This window comes from Salvelinus fontinalis, chromosome 35, assembly GCF_029448725.1.
Source record: "Salvelinus fontinalis isolate EN_2023a chromosome 35, ASM2944872v1, whole genome shotgun sequence".
NCBI lineage: Eukaryota > Metazoa > Chordata > Actinopteri > Salmoniformes > Salmonidae > Salvelinus > Salvelinus fontinalis.
Genome location: NC_074699.1, coordinates 5,068,490 through 5,089,002, shown reverse-complemented (window position 1 = coordinate 5,089,002; position 20,513 = coordinate 5,068,490). Strand labels below are relative to the sequence as shown.

General features: G+C 41.8%; 1 protein-coding gene across 2 annotated transcripts in view; it reads left to right on the top strand.

The window, feature by feature from the left end:
- LOC129834279 (xylosyl- and glucuronyltransferase LARGE2s-like) overlaps positions 1 to 18,498 on the top strand; it is a 224,494-nt gene extending 205,996 nt beyond the window's left edge. For both annotated transcript variants that reach the window (XM_055899127.1, XM_055899126.1), the window contains 9 exons: positions 71 to 242; positions 513 to 730; positions 3,194 to 3,319; positions 3,475 to 3,630; positions 10,891 to 11,054; positions 11,323 to 11,601; positions 11,874 to 12,020; positions 13,998 to 14,193; positions 14,821 to 18,498. In XM_055899127.1, the coding sequence (XP_055755102.1) occupies positions 71 to 242; positions 513 to 730; positions 3,194 to 3,319; positions 3,475 to 3,630; positions 10,891 to 11,054; positions 11,323 to 11,601; positions 11,874 to 12,020; positions 13,998 to 14,193; positions 14,821 to 15,018 (1,656 nt within the window). In that variant the 3' untranslated portion in view covers positions 15,019 to 18,498. The remainder of the gene's footprint in view (positions 1 to 70; positions 243 to 512; positions 731 to 3,193; positions 3,320 to 3,474; positions 3,631 to 10,890; positions 11,055 to 11,322; positions 11,602 to 11,873; positions 12,021 to 13,997; positions 14,194 to 14,820) is intronic.
- The last annotated feature ends 2,015 nt before the right edge of the window (positions 18,499 to 20,513 follow it).

Below are 20,513 nucleotides of genomic sequence, written 5' to 3'. Positions count from 1 at the left end.
TGAGGTCTAAAGTGGTTCAACCTCCCTCTTGCTTTCTCTCTCCATCCCTCCACCTTCTCTTCTCTTCCAGTCTGAGGTGTCATGGATACCTAACAAGCACTACTCGGGTATCTACGGCCTGATGAAGCTGACTCTAACCAAAGCGCTGCCCTCTGACCTCACAAAGGTCATCGTCCTGGATACGGACATCACCTTCGCCACCGACATCGCTGAGCTCTGGGCCATCTTCAGGAAGTTCACTGGTACGACCTTTGACCTTGATAAACATTTCTGGTTGATTGATTGAATAATGATTTCATTGGTTGAGTGACAAAGCAAATTAGTGAATTGTATCTTTTTTATGCTATAAAGCAAAAATGCCTTGAGGGCAAAAATGCCTAGAGAACAAAAATTATATTTGATAAACTAGTAGTTGAAAAGATTTCTATATGTTGAAGAATACACCTCATTACCAATGATAATCAGCATTTTAAAATCCGGATGAAGGATGATTGGTGATGCTGTGATTGCAGACAAGCAGGTGATAGGTCTGGTGGAGAACCAGAGTGACTGGTACCTGGGAAACCTGTGGAAGAACCACAAACCCTGGCCCGCCCTTGGACGAGGCTTCAACACTGGGGTCATCCTGCTCTACCTGGAGAGGCTGCGACGGATTGGCTGGGAGCAGATGTGGAGGCTGACCGCTGAGAGAGAGCTAATGAGCATGCTCAGTACCTCGCTGGCTGACCAGGTCTGTTTATTAACTTTTATTCTAGTCTATTATTTTTATTCAGAATATTATTAAATACTCTTTAGATCGTTACTTTTCTTAACATATTTTAATATAGGGCAGAGATCATCAACTAGATTCAGCCAATGTTTTTCTTGAACGGATGGTCAGAGGGCCGGAACATAATTGCAAATAATTTGTAGACTGCAAATTGACTGCAAGAAGCCCAAATAGATATAATGTTAGATTAAAACATAATCATTTCAAACCTTACTCACATTTGTATACAATCAAGTGACTCTCTATTATGCGTGCAAATAATTGGATTAATAAAAATGAATAAAAATTACTTGAAGCGGATTTCCTGACGTTTTTACAGTCTTCTATGTCCAACAATAAAAAATAAAAATAAATATATATACAGTTGAAGTCGGAAGTTTACATAACCCTTAGCCAAATATATTTCAACTCAGTTATTCACAATTCCTGACATTTAATCCTAGTAAACATTCCCTGTTTTAGTTCAGTTAGGATTACCACTTTATTTTAAGAAAGTGAAATGTCAGAATAATTGTAGAGAGAATGATTTATTTCAGCTTTTATTTATTTCATCACATTCCCGATGGGTCAGAAGTTTACATACACTCAATTAGTCTTTGGTAGCATTGTCTTTAAATTGTTTAACTTGGGTCAAACATTTTGGGTAGCCTTCCACAAGCTTCCCACAATAAGTTGGGTAAATTTTGTCCCGTTCCTCCTGACAGAGCTGGTGTAACTGAGTCAGGTTTGTAGGCCTCCTTGCTCGCACAAGCTTTTTCAGTTCTGCCCACACATTTTCTATGGGATTGAGGTCAGGGCTTTGTGATGGCCACTCCAATACCTTGACTTTGTTGTCCTTAAGCCATTTTGCCACCACTTTAGAAGCATGCTTGGGGTCATTGTCCATTTGGAAGACCCATTTGCGGCCAAGCTTTAACTTCCTGACTGATGTCCTGAGATGTTGCTTCAATATATCCACATAATTTTCGTGCCGCATGATGCCATCTACTTTGTGAAGTGCACCAGTCCCTCCTGCAGCAAAGCACCCCCACAACATGATGCTGCCACCACTGTGCTTCACGGTTGGGATGGTGTTCTTAGGCTTGCAAGCCTCCCCCTTTTTCCTCCAAACATAACGATGGTCATTAAGGCCAAACAGTTCTATTTTTGTTTCATCAGACCAGAGGACATTTCTCTTTCTTTGTCCCCATGTGCAGTTGCAAAGCGTAGTCTGGCTTTTTTATGGCGGTTTTGGAGCAGTGGCTTCTTCCTTGCTGAGCAGCATTTCAGGTTATGTCGATATAGGACTCATTTTACTGTGGACTTTTCGCACCAAAGTACATTCATTTCTAGGAGACAGAACGCGTCTCATTCCTGAGCGGTATGACGGCTGCGTGGTCCCATGGTGTTTATACTTGCGTACTATTGTTTGTACAGATGAACGTGGTACCTTCAGGTGTTTGGAAATTGCTCTCAAGGATGAACCAGACTTGTGGAGGTCTACAATTTTCTGAGGTCTTGGCTGATTTCTTTTGATTTTCCCATGATGTCAAGCAAAGAGGAAATGAGTTTGAAGGTAGGCCTTGAAAAACATCCACAGGTACACCTCCAATTGACTCAAATTATGTCAATTAGCCTATCAGAAGCATCTAAACCCATGACATAATTTTGGGGAATTTTCCAAGCTGTTTAAAGGCACAGTCAACTTATTGTATGTAAACTTCTGACCCACTGGAATTGTGATACAGTGAATTTTTACGCCAAATAATCTGTCTGTAAACAAATGTTGGAAAAATTACTTGTGTCATGCACAAAGTAGATGTCCTAACCGACTTGCCAAAACTATAGTTTGTGAACGAGACATTTTTGGAGTGGTTGAAAAACGAGTTTTAATGACTCCAACCTAAGTGTATGTAAACTTCCGAATTCAACTGTATATAAAAATGTTGGGGTACAAATAAAACCACCCTCGGCCAAAATTCGACCCATGGGCCGCCAGTTGGGGACACGGATATAGGGTAATCTTATGCCTCAAAGCATACTGTGTATGAGGCAAATGGTAATTTAAGTGTGTAGGACATCTCTAATGAACATTTGGCGCATGTGTAAATGTGAATGTTTACGATTGTGTGCCAGAGTTCTATATGATCTTAATGTCAAAATGAGTGTGTATAATACACTCTTAGATAAAAAGGTGCAATCTTGAACCTAAAAGGGTTATTCGGCTGTCCCCATCGGAGAACCCTTTGAATAACCCTTTTTGGTTCTTGGTAGAACCCTTTTGAGTTCCATGTAGAACCCTTAAAACAGAGGGTTCTACATTGCATCCAAAAGAGTAAACATGGAACTAAAAAGGTTTATCCCATGGGGACACCGAAGAACCCTTTTGGAACCCTTTTTTCAAGGAGGGTATTACACAGGTGTTTAATGTAATCTTGTGTGCAGGACATCTTTAATGCGTTCATTAAGCAGAACCCAGTCCTAGTGCATCAGCTGCCCTGCTTCTGGAACGTTCAGCTGTCTGACCACACACGCTCCGAACAGTGCTACACAGAGGTGTCTGACCTCAAGGTAGGGCTATGCAGTGAAATACACACACACAAACAAGCACACACACACACACACACTCAATATAGCAAAATCCCTCACTTATTTCCGAATGAATGTACCGCGTCTAGTCATATGGCTACAGGTCACCATGGTAACATGTTAATGTCCTGTGTCAGGTGATCCACTGGAACTCTCCTAAGAAACTCCGTGTGAAGAACAAGCATGTGGAGTTCTTCAGGAACCTCTACCTAACCTTCCTGGAGTACGATGGGAACCTACTGAGACGAGAGCTGTTTGGCTGCCCCAGCCGTGCCACCTCAGAGAGTGTACAGGTGAGTAAAACATTACCGTAATGTTAACCCTTATTATGTGATCAATCAAAACATATCAAGTCACAGTTTATTTGTCACATTGGCCGAATACAACTGCTGTAGACCTTACAGCGAAATGCTTACTTACAAGCCCTTTAACCAACAATGGAGTTTTAAGAAAATACCTTCAAAAAAGTAAGAGATAAGAATAACAAATAATTAAGAGCAGCAGTAAATAACAAATAAATAGTAATAGTAAATAACAATAGGGCTATATACAGGGGGTACCGGTACAGAGTCAATGTGCTGGGGCACCAGTGTCGAGGTAATTGAGGTATTACAGTATGTGCATGTAGGTAGAGTTATTAAAGTGACAATGCATAGATAACAACAGAGAATAGCAGCAGCGAAGAATGGGGGGGGGGGCAATGCAAATAGTCTTGGTAGCCATTTGATTAGCTGTTCAAGAGTCTTATGGCTCGGGGGTAGAAGCTGTTTAGAAGCCTCTTGGACCTAGACTTGGCTCTCCGGTACCGCTTGCCGTGCGGTAGCAGAGAGAACAGTCAATGACTAGGGTGGCTGGAGTCTTTGACATTTTTTAGGGCCTTCCTCTGACACCGCCTGGTATAGAAGTCCTGGATGGCAGGAAGCTTGCCCCCAGTGATGTACTGGGCCGTACGCACTACCTTCTGTCGTGCCTTGTGGTTGGAGGCCGAGCAGTTGCCGTACCAGGCAGTGATGCAGCCCGTCAGGATGCTCTCGATGGTGCAGTTGTAAATCCTTTTGAGGACCTGAGAACCCATGCCAAATATTTTAAGTCCCCTGAGGGAGAATAGGTTTTGTCGTGCCCTCTTCATGACTGTTTTGTTGTGCTTGGACCATGTATGTTTGTTGGTGAGGTGGACGCCAAGGAACTTGAAGCTCTCAACCTGCTCCACTACAGCCCCGTCGATGAGAATGGAGGCATGCTCGGTCCTCCTTTTCCTGTAGTCCACAATCATCTCCTTTGTCTTGATCACGTTGAGGGAGAGGTTGTTGACCTGGCACCATAAGGCAAGGTCTCTGAACCCCTCCCTATAGGCTGTCTCATTGTTGTCGATGATCAGGCCTACCACTGTTGTGTCATCGGCAAATTTAATGATGGTGGTGGAGTTGGCTGTGCCTGGCCGTGCAGTCATGAGTGATCAGGGAGTACAGGAGGGGACTGAGCATGCACCCCTGAGGGGGCCCCCGTGTTGATGATCAGCGTTGCAGAGGAAGGTGTTTAGTCCCAGTGTCCTTAGCTTAGTGATGAGCTTTAAGGGCACTATGGTGTTGAACGCTGAGCTGTAGTCAATGACTTGCATTCTCACATAGGTGTTCCTTTTGTCCAGGTGGGAAAGGGCAGTGTGGAGTGCAATAGAGATTCATCTGTGGATCTGTTGGGGCGGTATGCAAATGAGAGTGGGATAATGGTGTTGATGTGAGCCATGACCAGTCTTTCAAAGCATTATCTACAGACGTGAGCGCTACGGGTTGGTAGTCATTTAGGACAGGTTACCTTAGTGTTCTTGGGCACAGGGACTATGGTGGTCTACTTGAAACATGTTGGTATACAGTCTCAGACAGGGAGAGGTTGAAAATGTCAGTGAAGACACTTGCCTGTTAGCCAGCGCATGCTCGGAGTACACGTCCTGGTAATCCATCTGGCCCTGCGGCCTTGTGAATGTTGACCTGTTTGAAGGTCTTCGGCTGCGGAGAGCGTGATCACACAGTCGTCCGGAACAGCTGATGCTCTCATGCATGTTTCAGTGATGCTTGCCTCGAAGCGAGCATAGAAGTTATTTAGCTCGTCTGGTAGGCTCATGTCACTGGGCTGCTCTCGGCTGTGCTTCCCTTTGTAGTCTGTAATAGTTTGCAAGCCCTGCCACATCCGACGAGCGTTGGAGCAAGTTTAATATGATTCGAACTTAGTCCTGTATTGATGCTTTGCCTTTTTGATGGTTCATCGGAGGGCATAGCGGGATTTCTTATAAGCTTCCTGGTTAGAGTCCCACTACTTGAAAGCAGAAACTCTACCTTTTCGCCCAGTGCAAATGTTACCTGTAATCCATGGCTTCTGGTTGGGGTGTGTATGTAATGTCACTGTGGGGACGACTTCCTCAATGCACTTATTGATAAAGCCCGTGACTGATGTGGTGTACTCCTCAATGCCATCGGAAGAATCGCGGAACATATTCTGTTGTGTGCTAGCAAAACAGTCCTGTAGTTTAGCGTCTGCTTCATCTGACCACTTTTTTATTGACCGAGTCCCAGGTGCTTCCTGCTTTAATATTTGCTTGTAAGCAGGAATCAGGAGGATAGAATTATGGTCAGATTTTCCAAATGGAGGGCGAGGGAGGGCTTTGTATGTGTCTCTGTGTGTGTAAAATGCCCTTGAAGCTGGTGTTTGGTGGGTATATTGGCATGGGATTTGCGGCAAACCGCGTCAATATATCCTCCAAACACCGGCTTCAAGGGCATTAGTACTTTTATACAACAGGTTACCAACATGTTCAAATAATGATTGGCATATGTGACCGACTGCCTTGATTCGGTCTTATGTAGCAACATTTGAATTTTTTTTATTTTTTTTTTTACATTGGATTAAAGCAGAGACACAGAACTACAAAATGGTATATTATACACTGCATTTGTAAATTGATAAACTTGTATCCTCACTTTTGAGAAAATGGCCAATGTTTTGGTACCTACCGGCGAGCTCTTCTTTGTCTACAACCATTCAGCATCGATCACACCCTCTTAAGCTTTAGCCCCACCCGTCTCTTTAAGAGTTGACCCGAGCGTTCTGTCCTAACAACAACAGTCAAGCACCCAAGCTAACAGCTACTTCCAGACACAAATGAGAGAACAGCTCTTCGACCATTTTACTCGCCCTAGCAGAGCTGGTTAGGCTGTTTTTATGTTGGTGACTGGAGATGTGCTGCTGGCAACAATTTACACTTTTAAAAAAACGTTTACTGACAAGAGATCAGGTGTTGAGCGTGTTCAATGTTCAACAGGTGTTGAGCGTTTGTAAATTCGTCAGTTATTCTGCACTCTGGCACACTCAGACGAGAGTGCTCTGAAATCGGATTAGATAGCCAGAGCGAATTTACCAGCTAAGTCTATCAACAGTTGTCGCAGTGACATTCTATTGAAATGGTTACTTGCATAGTGGAGTCTTTTGTTAAGACATGTAGCTTGCTAGCTAGGTAGCTAAACAATGAACCATAATCCCAACTCATGCCATTACAACCCTGCATGAATCTGCAGGTAGCTAACCAACCAGGTCCAACGCTAGCTACTGTAGCTAACATTAGGCTATATCTAGCAAAGTAAATGCCTCTGAGATACAAATAATAAGATCATACACGTAACAGTAGCTAGTGAGCCAGCCAGTGAACTTTAGCTAGCTAGATAACAGTACAATGTAATTTGAAATGAAAACGACTTTCTGTCAAAATTTGAAACGTGTAATATCTGAAAATGTAGCTAGCTAGACTGTCTTATCCGTATACATCATGGATGGATGCCTCTTTCTGTCACGGATGCCATGGTTGCCCTTCGTTTGAAGATGTAATCCAGAGACAGGTGTTTTCTCCATCTCCTTAGCTATCGTACTCTAATTCCACTGATTTCAAATCTCGGTCCTCCAGAAAGTGGAAAGCAACACTTATGCAGTTCTACTATGTGATACATAAAAAAAGCTCTGTTTGACAGGATTACCTTCACATACTGACCAGCTCAAAGCGTGCTATATGGCAGACCAATACGAACGTATCTTTCGGCATGTCCAGCCCACTCATTATCTCAGCCAATCATGGCTAGCGGGAATGTTGCTCGCTTTTTCTGTGGCTAAACCAACTGGGCTCGTAATTTAACAATTGTATTCATATTTACAGATGGCATGCAAGTCTGTTATTAACGCACATGAAAGTTCACGTTCCAATGAGTTTTGATTAAAAAAGTTTACATTCAATTGGCTCTCCTGTGAAATAGTGACCCGTGTGACATTCACCTAGTTTCCTGAAACGAGTCTCATATTTTCATTAAAAACTTTATTTTGATGAATTTATTCATACTGTTTCATCCTTCCACAGGATATAGTCCCACACAAATCTAGGGTTGCTACCCAGGCGGCGTTTGTTCTATCAGTTCAGTTGCCAGAGATGCGACCCAGACGTTCAGTCTTTTTGATTTGCATCTATGGATGCGACCCAGTTTTTCGTTCTAAATGTTCTATTGCCATACTGGCTTGCAACGTTCTTATCCGTTGCTTGCTAGCTAGACAACTAAGGCTAATTTATAGTCCGGTCAACCAGTGCAGCCAGAATAACAACAAAGTAGCTTCATTTGCATGTGATAAAGCTGTTTTCTAGTGACATTTATTTGGGTACATCCATAACAATAAAACTTAAAGCAGGCATGATATACAAAGAGTCATATAATCATTTAGTAAAAAAAAAATACAAAGATATTATAATACAAAAAGTTAAAAAATAATAAAAAATAATAATGATACAAGTTCTAATTTGGGTTGGTTTATGGAGTTGTGAAATCAGCCGTGTCCTTGTCTTCTACAAAGGATAGGAAAGGTTGTCAGATATAATAAAATGTAATTGCAGATCCCCTAACGGAGTAGCGTATTTTCTCTAGCTCGAGATGTTGCATAACTTCCTTTATCCAATGGTTAAAAGTAGGATCCTTTCACTTAAATCGTATAAGACGTCTAGCTAGAAGAATAGTAAATGTCAGCATGTTGGCCATAGAACTGTTTAGAAGGGCCTCCTGTGGTGCCACTCCAAATAATGCAATGAAGGCAGAAGGTTCTGTAGGTCTCCCCAGTATCTTAGAAAACGTCTCAAATTGATATCCAGAAATCTTTCAATTTCGGGCATGTGTAATAAAGTAGCAGGAGGCTGCTTACATCGGTCACGAGTGGGATGTATTTCTGGTCTAATCTTGAATAATTTTGCCTTTGACCAATGCAGCCGATGAACTATTTTAAATTGAATTACAACATGTCTTAGACACACAGATGAAGAATGTATTCTCTGAAGCATACTCTGCCAAGTTTCGTCTGTAAATTGTTCACATAAATCCTCTTCCCACTGGTTATTAAGAGAGTACAGGGAATCCAGATTGTGCGAGTTTAATAACATATAGATCAAGATTATGCCCCCTTTGATATAAGGGTTCACTTTAAAAAGAGAATATAGAAGGGAGGTAGGTGGGCGTGAAGGGAAGTTACTGGAGTATGATGTCACGATCGTTTGTAGAATTAACGGACCAAGGCGCCGCGTGCCTTCCACATGTTCCACACGTTTAATTAATGAAACTCACCAAAACAATACAGAACAAACGAAACGTGAAATCAAATGCAGTGCTCACAGGCAACTACACACAAACAAACAAGATCCCACAAAAACCCAGTGGGGAAAGGCTGCTTAAATATGATCCCCAGTCAGAGACAACGATAAACAGCTGCCTCTGATTGGGAACCATACAAGGCCAACATAGACATATAATACCCTAGATAACACACCCTAGTCACATCCCGACCTAACCAACATAGAGAATAAAAGGCTCTCTATGGTCAGGGCATGACATATGAAGATACAAAACTACACAATTGCAGGTATCTACAGAAATGGGATCTAGGAATTAAACTTTTGTACTAACTGTTCCAAAGATGAAAAATCCTTACCAATGTACAAGTCGTTCAGTGAGGAGATCCCTTTTCCAGACCAGAAATGAAACGCACGGTCTAATACTGATGGAGAGAATGTATGGTTCTTTAATATTGGGGCAGAAGTTGAAAATTCATTGAGATCAAACGATCGCCTGAACTGTTTACAGATTTCTAAAGAATGTTTCACAATAGTGTTTTTAGTGTATTTGTAAACGGGCTCAGCTAATGCAAGTCTTGAGAAAAGTAAGGCAAATAAGTAGGCGGGGCCACAGGATAAGATCTCCAAGGTCAACCATTTCTGTCATCCAATATAGAACGATTCATATATGAGCTGACCAGTAATAATATTGAAAGTTCGGGAAGTGCTAGACCACCCTGGGGACGAGATCTCTGCAATATGCTCTTACGTATTCTGAGGGTTTTTCTTGTTCCAGATTAAAGCCTATAACAGTTTATCTATGGAGATTAAAAAATATATATTTTGTTAGAAAGATAGGAATACATTGAAGTAAGTATAAAAGCTTAAGTAATGCATTCATGTTAACAATGCTAATTCTTCCGGCCAAAGAAAGAGAAAGTAAACCCCACCGTTCAGGATCCTGTTTCAGGCGGAATATCAAGGGAGGGAAATTGGCATTATAGAGATCTTTTAAATTATGCGTGACCCAAAATTCAAAATATTTCTGTGTAGTTACTCTGAAGAGCAACTATCTAAAATAAGTTTGCATTGCAGAAGGATTAATAGGCACCAATTCACTTTTTTTGTAGATTAACTTTATAATGAGGTGCGATTTCACATGGCATAGAAAATGTGCTCACTCGTCAGGACACTATTGTTCAGAGGAGCTAGCCAACAACACAGCTAACACAATCACTTCAAACTGACGCTGGAAAGACTTCGTTTTACCTTCTTTCTATTGACATTTTTTTGTATATACCCATAACAAATGATGCCAGCTGATTCATGATTTCGACTGGCTGAGAAACGCTGCCTGCCTGTCTGTCGCAGTCCCGACTCCCCAACATTCATCACTATGGCACAGGCTGGAGATCGAATTTGAATATTGAAACAATGTTGCAAATGTCGGAGAGACAGACAGCGAGGTTTATACAAATCTCCACTGTTGAAAAGTAAATGTCAGTCTAAAAGAAATGTGAGATCATGTCTAGATGCTTTTATTGTGGAGATCAAGTTTATAAATTGCCTGGCTGGGCTGACGAGACAGCGGATTAGTCAGATGGAACTAGGTAAATAGGCATTTTAACATCATAGATTTAGCCGGTGGTAACTTGTGGAATAGACACCGGCTGGAATGCGGCTTTAACCAATCAGCATTCAGGATTTGCACCACCCGTTGTATAACATTTAACCAACCACTCCCTAACACCTCAAGTAGGTTTTAACATTCACCGTACCTTTATTCACTATACTATCATGGACATCCAGACAGAACACAACAGAGTGTACAGGTGTGCCGCATGCTCTCATGAAACCACGTTAGCCTATTAGAGGGTCTATTTACAATCTGAACATTGGTTTTGACCTCCCTCTGTCCATCCCTCTCCAGTTACAAGGAGCTCTGGAGGACCTGGATGAAGACGACCAGTGTTATGACTTCCGGCGGGAGCGAATCACAGTGCACCGCGTGCACCTCTACTTCCTGCAGTACGAGTACACGCCCACCGGGGACGACACGGACGTCACGCTGGTCGCACAGCTCTCCATGGACAGGTAAACACTCACCTTATAGCGCTGACCCTACTGGCCTTTGGTTTACTAGTTGTTGGAGATGTGAGCTTGAATTCAGTATCACGTCATGGCTAATCAGGAGTGCACCTCTCCACAAATATGATTGTATTTTGCTTATTTCTCTACTTCCTCCTCTTCCCCCTCCTCCATCTTTTCTTCTCCACTTCCACCACTGCTTTTGGTATCATTATACATGTGTGTGATACTATACTACTCTGTATGTATTTTATGTCGTCTCTATTTCTCTCAGGTTACAGATGCTGGAGGCCATATGTAAGCACTGGGAAGGCCCTATCAGCCTGGCCTTGTACATGTCAGACGCTGAGGCCCAGCAGTTCCTGCGTTACGCCCAGGCCTCCGAGGTGCTGAAGAACCGTAAGAACGTGGGCTACCATATCGTTTACAAGGAGGGCCAGTTCTACCCCGTCAACCTGGTGAGAAATGTGGCCCTGAGGAACGCCAACACGCCCTATGTGTTCCTGGCAGACGTGGACTTCCTGCCCATGTACGGCCTCTATGATTACCTCAGGTGAGTTGTGGTTCTTCCCGAAGATGTTCCATCCTAAACATAGACAGAACACTGGCTGAGATTTTTGTTGTTGTTGTCATTTAGCAGCCATTTTAATCCAAAGAAATGTACAGACAGCATATGTATGATGTTCATATATGGCCCATGTGGGAGTCAAACCCACAGCTAAGTTGTTGCCAGAAATGCATTCCAACCAACTAGTGGCAGCTGTGGCTCTAGCTGATGAAGAGGATTCTCTGTAAATGAATGGTTTCTCTATCTTATCCCCGCAGAAAGTCTGTGGTCCAGTTAGACATGGCCCACACTAAGAAGGCTCTGGTGGTCCCGGCCTTTGAGACGCTGCGCTACCGCCTCTCCTTTCCCAAATCCAAAGCTGAGCTGCTCTCCATGCTGGACATGGGGACCCTCTACACCTTCAGGTACACCAGCACTAACAGCTCACCCCATTGGTCGATCTGGCTTGTAAGATCAGGAGGTTTGAATGGCCCTTCTGAAATAGACCCAGATGACATAACTTGGAACAGCCCTCCTGATGTTGATACTATGTTTATTACATTGATACATTGAAGTCATTTGATAATATATACGGTACCAGTCAAAAGTTTGGACACCTACTCATTCAAGGGTTTTTCTTTATTTGTAATATTTTCTGCATTGTAGAATAATAGTGAGGACATCAAAACGATGAAATGACACATGGAATATTGTGGTAACCAAAAAACGTTTGATTTGTTAAACAAATCAAAATATATTTTATATTTGAGATTCTTCAAAGTAGCCACCCTTTGCCTTGATGACATATTTGCACACTCTTGGCATTCTCTCAACCAGCTTCATGAGGTAGTCACTTGGAATGCTTTTCAATTAACAGGTGTGCCTTGTTAAAGTTAATTTGTATTTATTTCCTTCTTAATGCATTTCAGCCAATCAGTTGTGTTGTGACAAGGTTAGGGTGGTATACAGAAGATAGCTCTATTTGGTAAAAGACCAAGTCCATATTATGGCAAGAACAGCTCAAATAAGCAAAGAGAAATGACAGTCCATCATTACTTTAAGATATGAAGGTAGAAAGTACACTGTAGAAAATCCCTAGGATTTCAAAGTCCAAACTTTTGACTGGTCATTTCTCTCTTCTCTGCACTGTATACAGTGCTTTCGGAAAGCATTCAAAACCCTTGACTTTTTACACATTTTGTTACGTTACAGCCTTATTTTAAAATGTATTATATAAATAAAATCCTCTTCAATTTACACACAATGCCCCAGAATGACAAAGCGAAAACAGGTTTTTATAAATGTTTGAAAATGTATCAAAATAGAAATACCTTATTTACATAAGTATTCAGACCCTTTGCTATGAGACATCCTGTTTCCATCGAGTCCACCTGTTTTAAATTCAATTGATTGAACGTGATTTGGAAAGGCACACACACACACCTGTCTATATAAGGTCCTACAGTAGACAGTGCATGTCAGAGCAAAAAACCAAGCCGTTAGGTCGAAGGAAGTGTTCGTAGAGCTCCAAGACAGGATTGTGTCGAGGCACAGACCTGGGGAAGGGTACCAAAAGGCAACTAAAGGACTCTCAGACCATGAGGAACAAGATTCTCTTGTCTGATGAAACCAAAATTGAACTCTTTTGGCCTGAATATCAATCATCATGTCTGGAGGACACCTGGCACTATCCCTTGGGTGAAGCATGGTGGTGGCAGCGGCATGCTGTGGGGATGTTTTTCAGGGGCAGGGACTAGGAGACAAGTCGGGGTGGAGGGAAATATAAACAGAGCAAAGTACAGAGAGATCCTTGATAAAATCCTGCTCCAGAGCGCTCAGGACCTTAGACTGGGGTGAAGGTTCACCTTCCAACAGAACAACGACTCTAAGCACACAGCCAAGACAACGCAGGAGTGGCTTCGGGACAAGTCTCTGAATGTCCTTGAGTGGCCCAGCAAGAGCCCAGACTTGAACTTGATCTAACATCTCTGGAGAGATCTGAAAATTGCTGTGCAGCAATGCTCCCCATACAACCTGACAGAGCTTGAGAGGATCTGCGGAGAACAATGGCAGATACTCCCCAAATACAGGTGTTCCAAGCTTGTAGCATCATACCCAAGAAGACTCGATGCTGTAATCGCTTCCAAAGGTGCTTCAACAAAGTACTTTTTAAAGGGTCTGATTACTTATATAAATGACGAACATGTTTTTGCTTTGTCATTATGAGGTATTGTGTATAGATTGATGAAAAAAACTAAAGATTTAATCCATTTTAGAATAAGTCTGTAACGTAACAAAATGTGGAAAAGTCAAGGGGTCTGAATACTTTCCCGGATGCACTTAATGCAATCTTGTTCAAAACTAACAGACCTGTACACTTCTCTTTCTCCTTGCCTTCCCAGGTATCACGTTTGGACCAAGGGCCATGCTCCTACCAACTACGCCAAGTGGCGGACAGCCACCACGCCCTATAAGGTGGAGTGGGAGGCAGACTTTGAGCCCTATGTGGTGGTGAAGCGGGACTGCCCTGAGTATGACCAGCGCTTTGTGGGCTTTGGCTGGAACAAGGTCTCCCATATCATGGAGCTGGATGCACAGGTACAGTATGGAGGATAATGGTGGGGAGTTAAAATATAATATATTTATTTTCCTCCAGGACACATTATCACACCACAGTACATTTGCACACATTGGGTAGACCAAAAAACCATAGCAGACAAGACGGGCAGATTAAGAGATGTAGTTAAAGACTGCATATGCTCATCTGTTTATGGCTCGTTGAGGAGGAAAATGATTGTTAAAGTTATTGTTCACATTTTATCCTCAGACTCTACTCCCAAATAATCTGCACATAATAACTCCTTTTAATTTAAATGTAATTCAACACCTCAACTCATCTTTGGAATTCAGTTAAGGTTATGCTAATGATTAGACCAGATTTGATTCGCAGTAGACCTCTGTTATTAGGTTTAATGCTTTCGCTAAGTCAGGAATAATAGCTATTGTAATGGCCCATAAATCAAAGTCAAGCCGTGACATTTCAGTGTTCAGCACCTCAGAGCCACGAACGTGACTTTGTTTCTCGAGTCTTAAATTATTCAGTCACAGCCTGGGACTGCAGATGAGTATTAGCTACGTAGCTCAAATGTGGTGCCTGTTGTACACGGACCGTGTCCAATAAACAAAAAAAATAAAACACGTTTTCACCCCTTTCCCACCCCCCAGGAGTACGACCTGATGGTTCTGCCCAATGCGTTCATGATCCACATGCCACACGCACCCAGCTTCGACATCTCCAAGTTTCGCTCCAGCCCGGGCTACCGCTACTGCCTGCAGACCCTGAAAGAAGAGTTCCACCAAGACCTGTCCCGGAAGTACGGCGCAGCCGCCCTCAAGTACCTCACTGCTCAGAGGAACATCTAAACCAGGACTCCCAAGGGCCACTGGGCTCCATATCTAGGGCCCCAACGGCCCCATGGGCCCCCATGCTGCTCCCTGGCAAGTCTGAAGGGGTTTGGGAATATTGGCAACTATCTTGGATATCAAGATGGAGCTTTAAAGTCTTGTAGAAATTTCTGGAGATGTGTTAAACTTTCTGGGCTGGTTTGGGCTGGGATGACCCACCCAACTCTGCTATAATGGATTATGGCCCAAACTGGAATATAAACAATGAACCAAACAGAACAGACATGACAGTTGTCACACGATGTTGGGCTCACTGGGAAGACGTTCCTCTGAGAGGGATGAGTGGTTGACTGCTTTAAGTCTGGGAGTAAGTGACAATTATCATGATTTGTTCGGACAATCGGGGCCTTTTCTGAGGAAAATACATTTCAAACCAATACGTCCACATGGGATATCTGGACCTGGACTTCAAGGACAGGACGTTTGGGAAACACAGAACTGAAAGAAAGGGAAGTTGCATCTTCCCTGGTCTCTTCAAGGGGACGAATCGGAATCACGTTCGGAGTGACCAATCGAACTGGAGAAACGTTTAAGCCTTATAATTTTCCATTATATTTAATAAGATATTTAAGGATATCAGTTTTTTTCTCAATGTAAATGATTAGCAATTAATAACAAACAAATATGGCAAATATAGGTTTTGGTTATGATGTTGCATAATAATTATATTATTTTTCCTTTCTCTATTTTTGGGCCCCCTGAAAGGAAAGAGTATGTCCTTGTTTGAAAGCTTCTGAATGATTGAGCGGGGAGAATAGCCAGGCATCATGGTTAAGCTGGACATTGTGTATGTGTGTGCACTCACTGACTAAATGAGCTGCTCACTAAGTCACCATGCTATGTCATACTACATTCTTACCACTCAATGTCATTCTCTTTCCTCTACATCATACTAATAACCTGCGTTTATCATCCTCCATCTAAAGAATACATATATACAGTATCAGTCAAAAGTTTGGCCACACCTACTCATTCAAGGGTTTTTCTTTATTTTGACTATATTCTACATACTATGAACTAGCACATATGGAATCATGTAGTAACCAAAAAAGTGTTAAACAAATCAAAATATATTTGACATTTAAGATTATTCAAAGTAGCCACCTTGATGACAGCTTGCACACTCTTGGCATTTTCTCTACCAGCTTCATGAGATAGTCAACTGGAATGCATTTCAAATAATTTAGCTATACCTAATTTGTGGAATTTATTCTCTTCTTAATGCGTTTGAGCCAATCAGTTGTGTTGTGACAAGTTTGGGGTGGTATACAGAAGATAGCCCTATTTGGTAAAAGAAAAATACCATATTATGTCAAGAACAGCTCAAATAAGCAAAGAGAAAAAACAGTCCATCATTACTTTAAGATATGAAGGTCAGTCAATCGGGAATATGTCAAGAGATTTGAACGTTTCTTCAAGTGCAGTCGCAACAAACATCAAACGCTATGTTGAAACGGCACTCATGAGGACCGCCACAGGAAAAGAAGACTCAGAGTTACCTCTGCTGCAGAGGATAAGTTCATTAGAGTTAACAGCCTCAGAAATTGCAACCCAGATAAATGCCTCACAGAGTTCAAGTAATAGACACATCTCAACATTAACTTTTCAGAGGAGACTGCGTGAATCAGGCCTTCATGGTCGAATTTCTACAAAGAAACCATTACCAAAGGACACCAATTAGAACATTAGACTTGCTTAGGCCAAGAAACACGAGCGAAGGACATTAGACCGGTGGAAATCTGTCCTTTGATTTTTTTTTTTTTTGGTTCCAACGCTGTGTCTTTAAGACGCAGAGTAGGTGAACGGATGATCTCTGCATATGTGTCCCATCGTGAAGCATGGAGGAGGAGGTGTGATGGTGTGAGGGTGCTTTGCTACAACAGCATTTTATAGCAATACGCCATCTCATCTGGTTTGCGCTTTCATTTGTTTTGCAATAGGACAATGACCCAACACACCTCCAGACTGTGCAAGGGCTATTTAACCAAGAAGAAGAGTAATGGAGTGCTGCATCAGATGACGTGGCCTCCACAATCACCTGACCTCAACCCAATTGAGATGGTTTGGGATGAGTTTGATCGCAGAGGGAAGGAAAAGCAGCCAACAAGTGCACAGCATATGTGGGAACTCCTTCAAGACTGTTGGAAAAGCATTCCAGGTGAAGCCGGTTGAGAGATTGCCAAGTGTGCAAAGCTGTCATCAAGCCAAATGGTGCCTACTTTGAAGATTCTAAAATCTAAAATCTATTTTGATGTGCTTAACACTTTTTTTGTTCACTTCATAATTTCATATGTGTTATTTCAAAGTTTTGATGTCTTCACTATCATTCTACAATGTAGAAAATAGTAAAATAAAGAAAAACCCTTGAATGAGTAGGTGTGTCCAATCTTTTGACTGGTACTGTACAGGTATTAATATTAAGATTCTTGTTTTTCCTTCTGCATATATTTATCCCCTCTAAGCCAAATATGCACCCGAATTCAGCCCAAAATACAAGCCAACACTGATTGGGACCACCGCAAACAGACCCCCAAAAAATCTAAATAGCAACAACAAAAAAGCATCTCGCTAGAAATGCAATGGCTGCAAATGAACGGCCTGTTGTTGAATTATTAACACTCACTATTGAAATTCCACGAGCGATTTACAGCGTTACCAGTGCCATGTCTAGATGAGTGATACGCTGTATGCTATGTGCCATCTACTGTAACAAACCTTTCTCCTTTTACGATGAACCTTTCGCCTTTTCTTTAAAACTTAATTCCTTTTTCTATTGACCAATTCCTTGTTTTTTTTCTCGTATACCATCCTGAGACCCACTCCTGTTCTCACAAACCATCCCTTCTTTCTCTAATCCCGACCCCTTCCTAAATCTCTATATGCTACTACTACAGTTTTGAACTCTATAGTACACATAATCCATGGGACAACAGTAACAAATCAACCTTTCAACCCCAATGAACCTACCACTCCAAATGCCAAATAATACGCATACGCCTAACGTCACGAGAAACGGCACAAGTGTTCAAGCCTATTTGCTACTGTAATGACTTTGTAATGACTGAATGGTTACATATAATGCCACGATGGGGTCGGCACATACAACACAACTTATGGGAGGGGCACATACCCTGCATTGTTACTATGGGTTAGGTACATACACAGCTGCCATTGAAATGGCTACCAAGGAATGGATCGAGACACCACCTCTCCCTGCCACCTTCCATGCCTCGCACAACCCCTGTCGACTGTTCTGATTGCAGTAAATGCTAGTGCCTTTGCTGTATTGTGAAACTGGATATTGATTGTACTGCTGTACGTTACCAATGGGGCCTGAGGATAGTCAGGCACTCTATTTATTATTGTCGACTCAAATCAATCATATTTTTCTATGTCGGGGACAAAGTGCTTTAAATAAATATGCCCTTTTTTCTACCAGTTTGTCTGAGGTTTGTCTCCATTGAAACATAAGTGGAACTGATTGAAGGATATGGTATCACCACTATAAGTGTGGAATTATACACGTATTATTTATTTTCCGAGTTAATTGGTTTTAAAACATCAAGGATTCTCCTCTCATTAATGTTTTTATGTGAAGACATAATGTCTGCAGTGACTTCATGAAAGGAAACACACACACACACACACACACACACACACACACACACACACACACACACACACACACACACACACACACACACACACACACACACACACACACACACACACACCACCACCAAGGAGGGAAAACAAATTGTAATTCTCCGTCAGCTGTTTGTTATCTTCTGTGACATTTATTACCAGCCTGAAAATTGAATTGTCTCTTATAGATGTATTGCTTGTCCTAAGAAATAATCGGCCGCCAGGCAGGCAGTTTTCTTTCACAAAAAAATAGAATAAACATTGTTAAGCATTTCTTCATATCCACTTTGCCATCTCCAATATCTTCAGAAACAACTGCGGCATGATTATAGTAATCTATGGAAATAGTTTTGTGTCACTCCGCTGCATAAGCAATAAAAAGTCCGATATTTTCATATTACAAAAGGTAGAATGGATCACCGAGATGATCTATTAATGGCCGTTCACTCACAGAAGGCACAACCAATCTGCAAATCGTCATCACCTAAGTGTGACATGAATTGCTGAATACGGATCATTCAAAGATTAGTGGGAAAAAGTCAAATACAAAACGATATACTTATACTAAACGTTTAAAAAACTTTGTAACAGGGGCCGTTGTCAAACAAAAAGACTAGACATAATGCAATAAATATCTGTATTCTCCTTACGAGAAAGGAAAAGAAGGATAGATTGGGCTGATCTAGCGTAGAGCTACAGTATCGTTAATGGCCTTTTCAAGGAGCCACATTAGTCCTATCCAACCATTAGACTGACACATTAGGTATTCAAAGATGAGCACAATTAAAAAATGAATTATCTTCAATGACATTTATTGACCTTTGAATGACCCTGGTAGTGGTAACCATCTAAAGACTTGTTTGACCTCTCAACATATACAGGGTCAAGTTGTTCTGAAGTTCTTCCAAGCCGGATGGAGGGAAGAGATTTAGGGTCCATCTTGAATGGATGCGATGCTTCTTTCAAATTGAATTAAACACTTTATGTAAACCCTCATGGCACTTTGTAGGACAAATTTACACCACCCTCACTTTCTCCTTCCCTCCATCCATCCCTCCTTTCCTTAACTCCCCCTCTCTTATCTGCTGGCTAGTAATGGACTAATTGCTGGATGAGGTCCTTTATGCCGTTATGAATCATCTCGCCCACTGCACACATTAGACGGGCCTGACACAAGCACTCTTAATATAACAGGAGGTCACATAAGACCAACCACGTAGAGGCGTACTGGAAGCTTCTCAAGAGGAGAGCCAGCAACATAAAGCTTGAAGAATCCAGCAGAGGAATGTACTCTTGCTTTACATTGAATTTCAGATAGGTGTTTATGAAAATGCTGACTCTATTTTGTTGTTCAAGCCTTTTCTAATTTGCGATTCATGAATGGCTGGCAAAATTGGTTTGTTTCTAGTTATGAAATGCTCGACGTGGAAGCACGTAGGTGAGCTTGAGAGCTATTTTTACCCACTTTCGTTTTTTGTTCCATTTGCCTTGCAGAAGCTTAAACCGTGTGCAAGGCTAGATAGGTTTAGAAAAGAGTTGAACCTTTGTGCTCCAAACAGACACAAAATCTGAGCTACACAACAGTTTCGAAGATCGCCTATCAATGTACAAAGAGAAGGAAATTATTCAAAGTGTTGCAAATGAGTTGGATGATGTGATCAATGATGTTCTGTTTTAGATATAGTTTCCCCCCAGTTTCCAAAAACAAAGGGGTCAACAATTATGTTAGCAAACTGTAAACTTGGAAAATCTAGAGGGTATGGAACAAGATGCAGCCGAGGGCAATTGTTTTCAGATGAGGATCATTT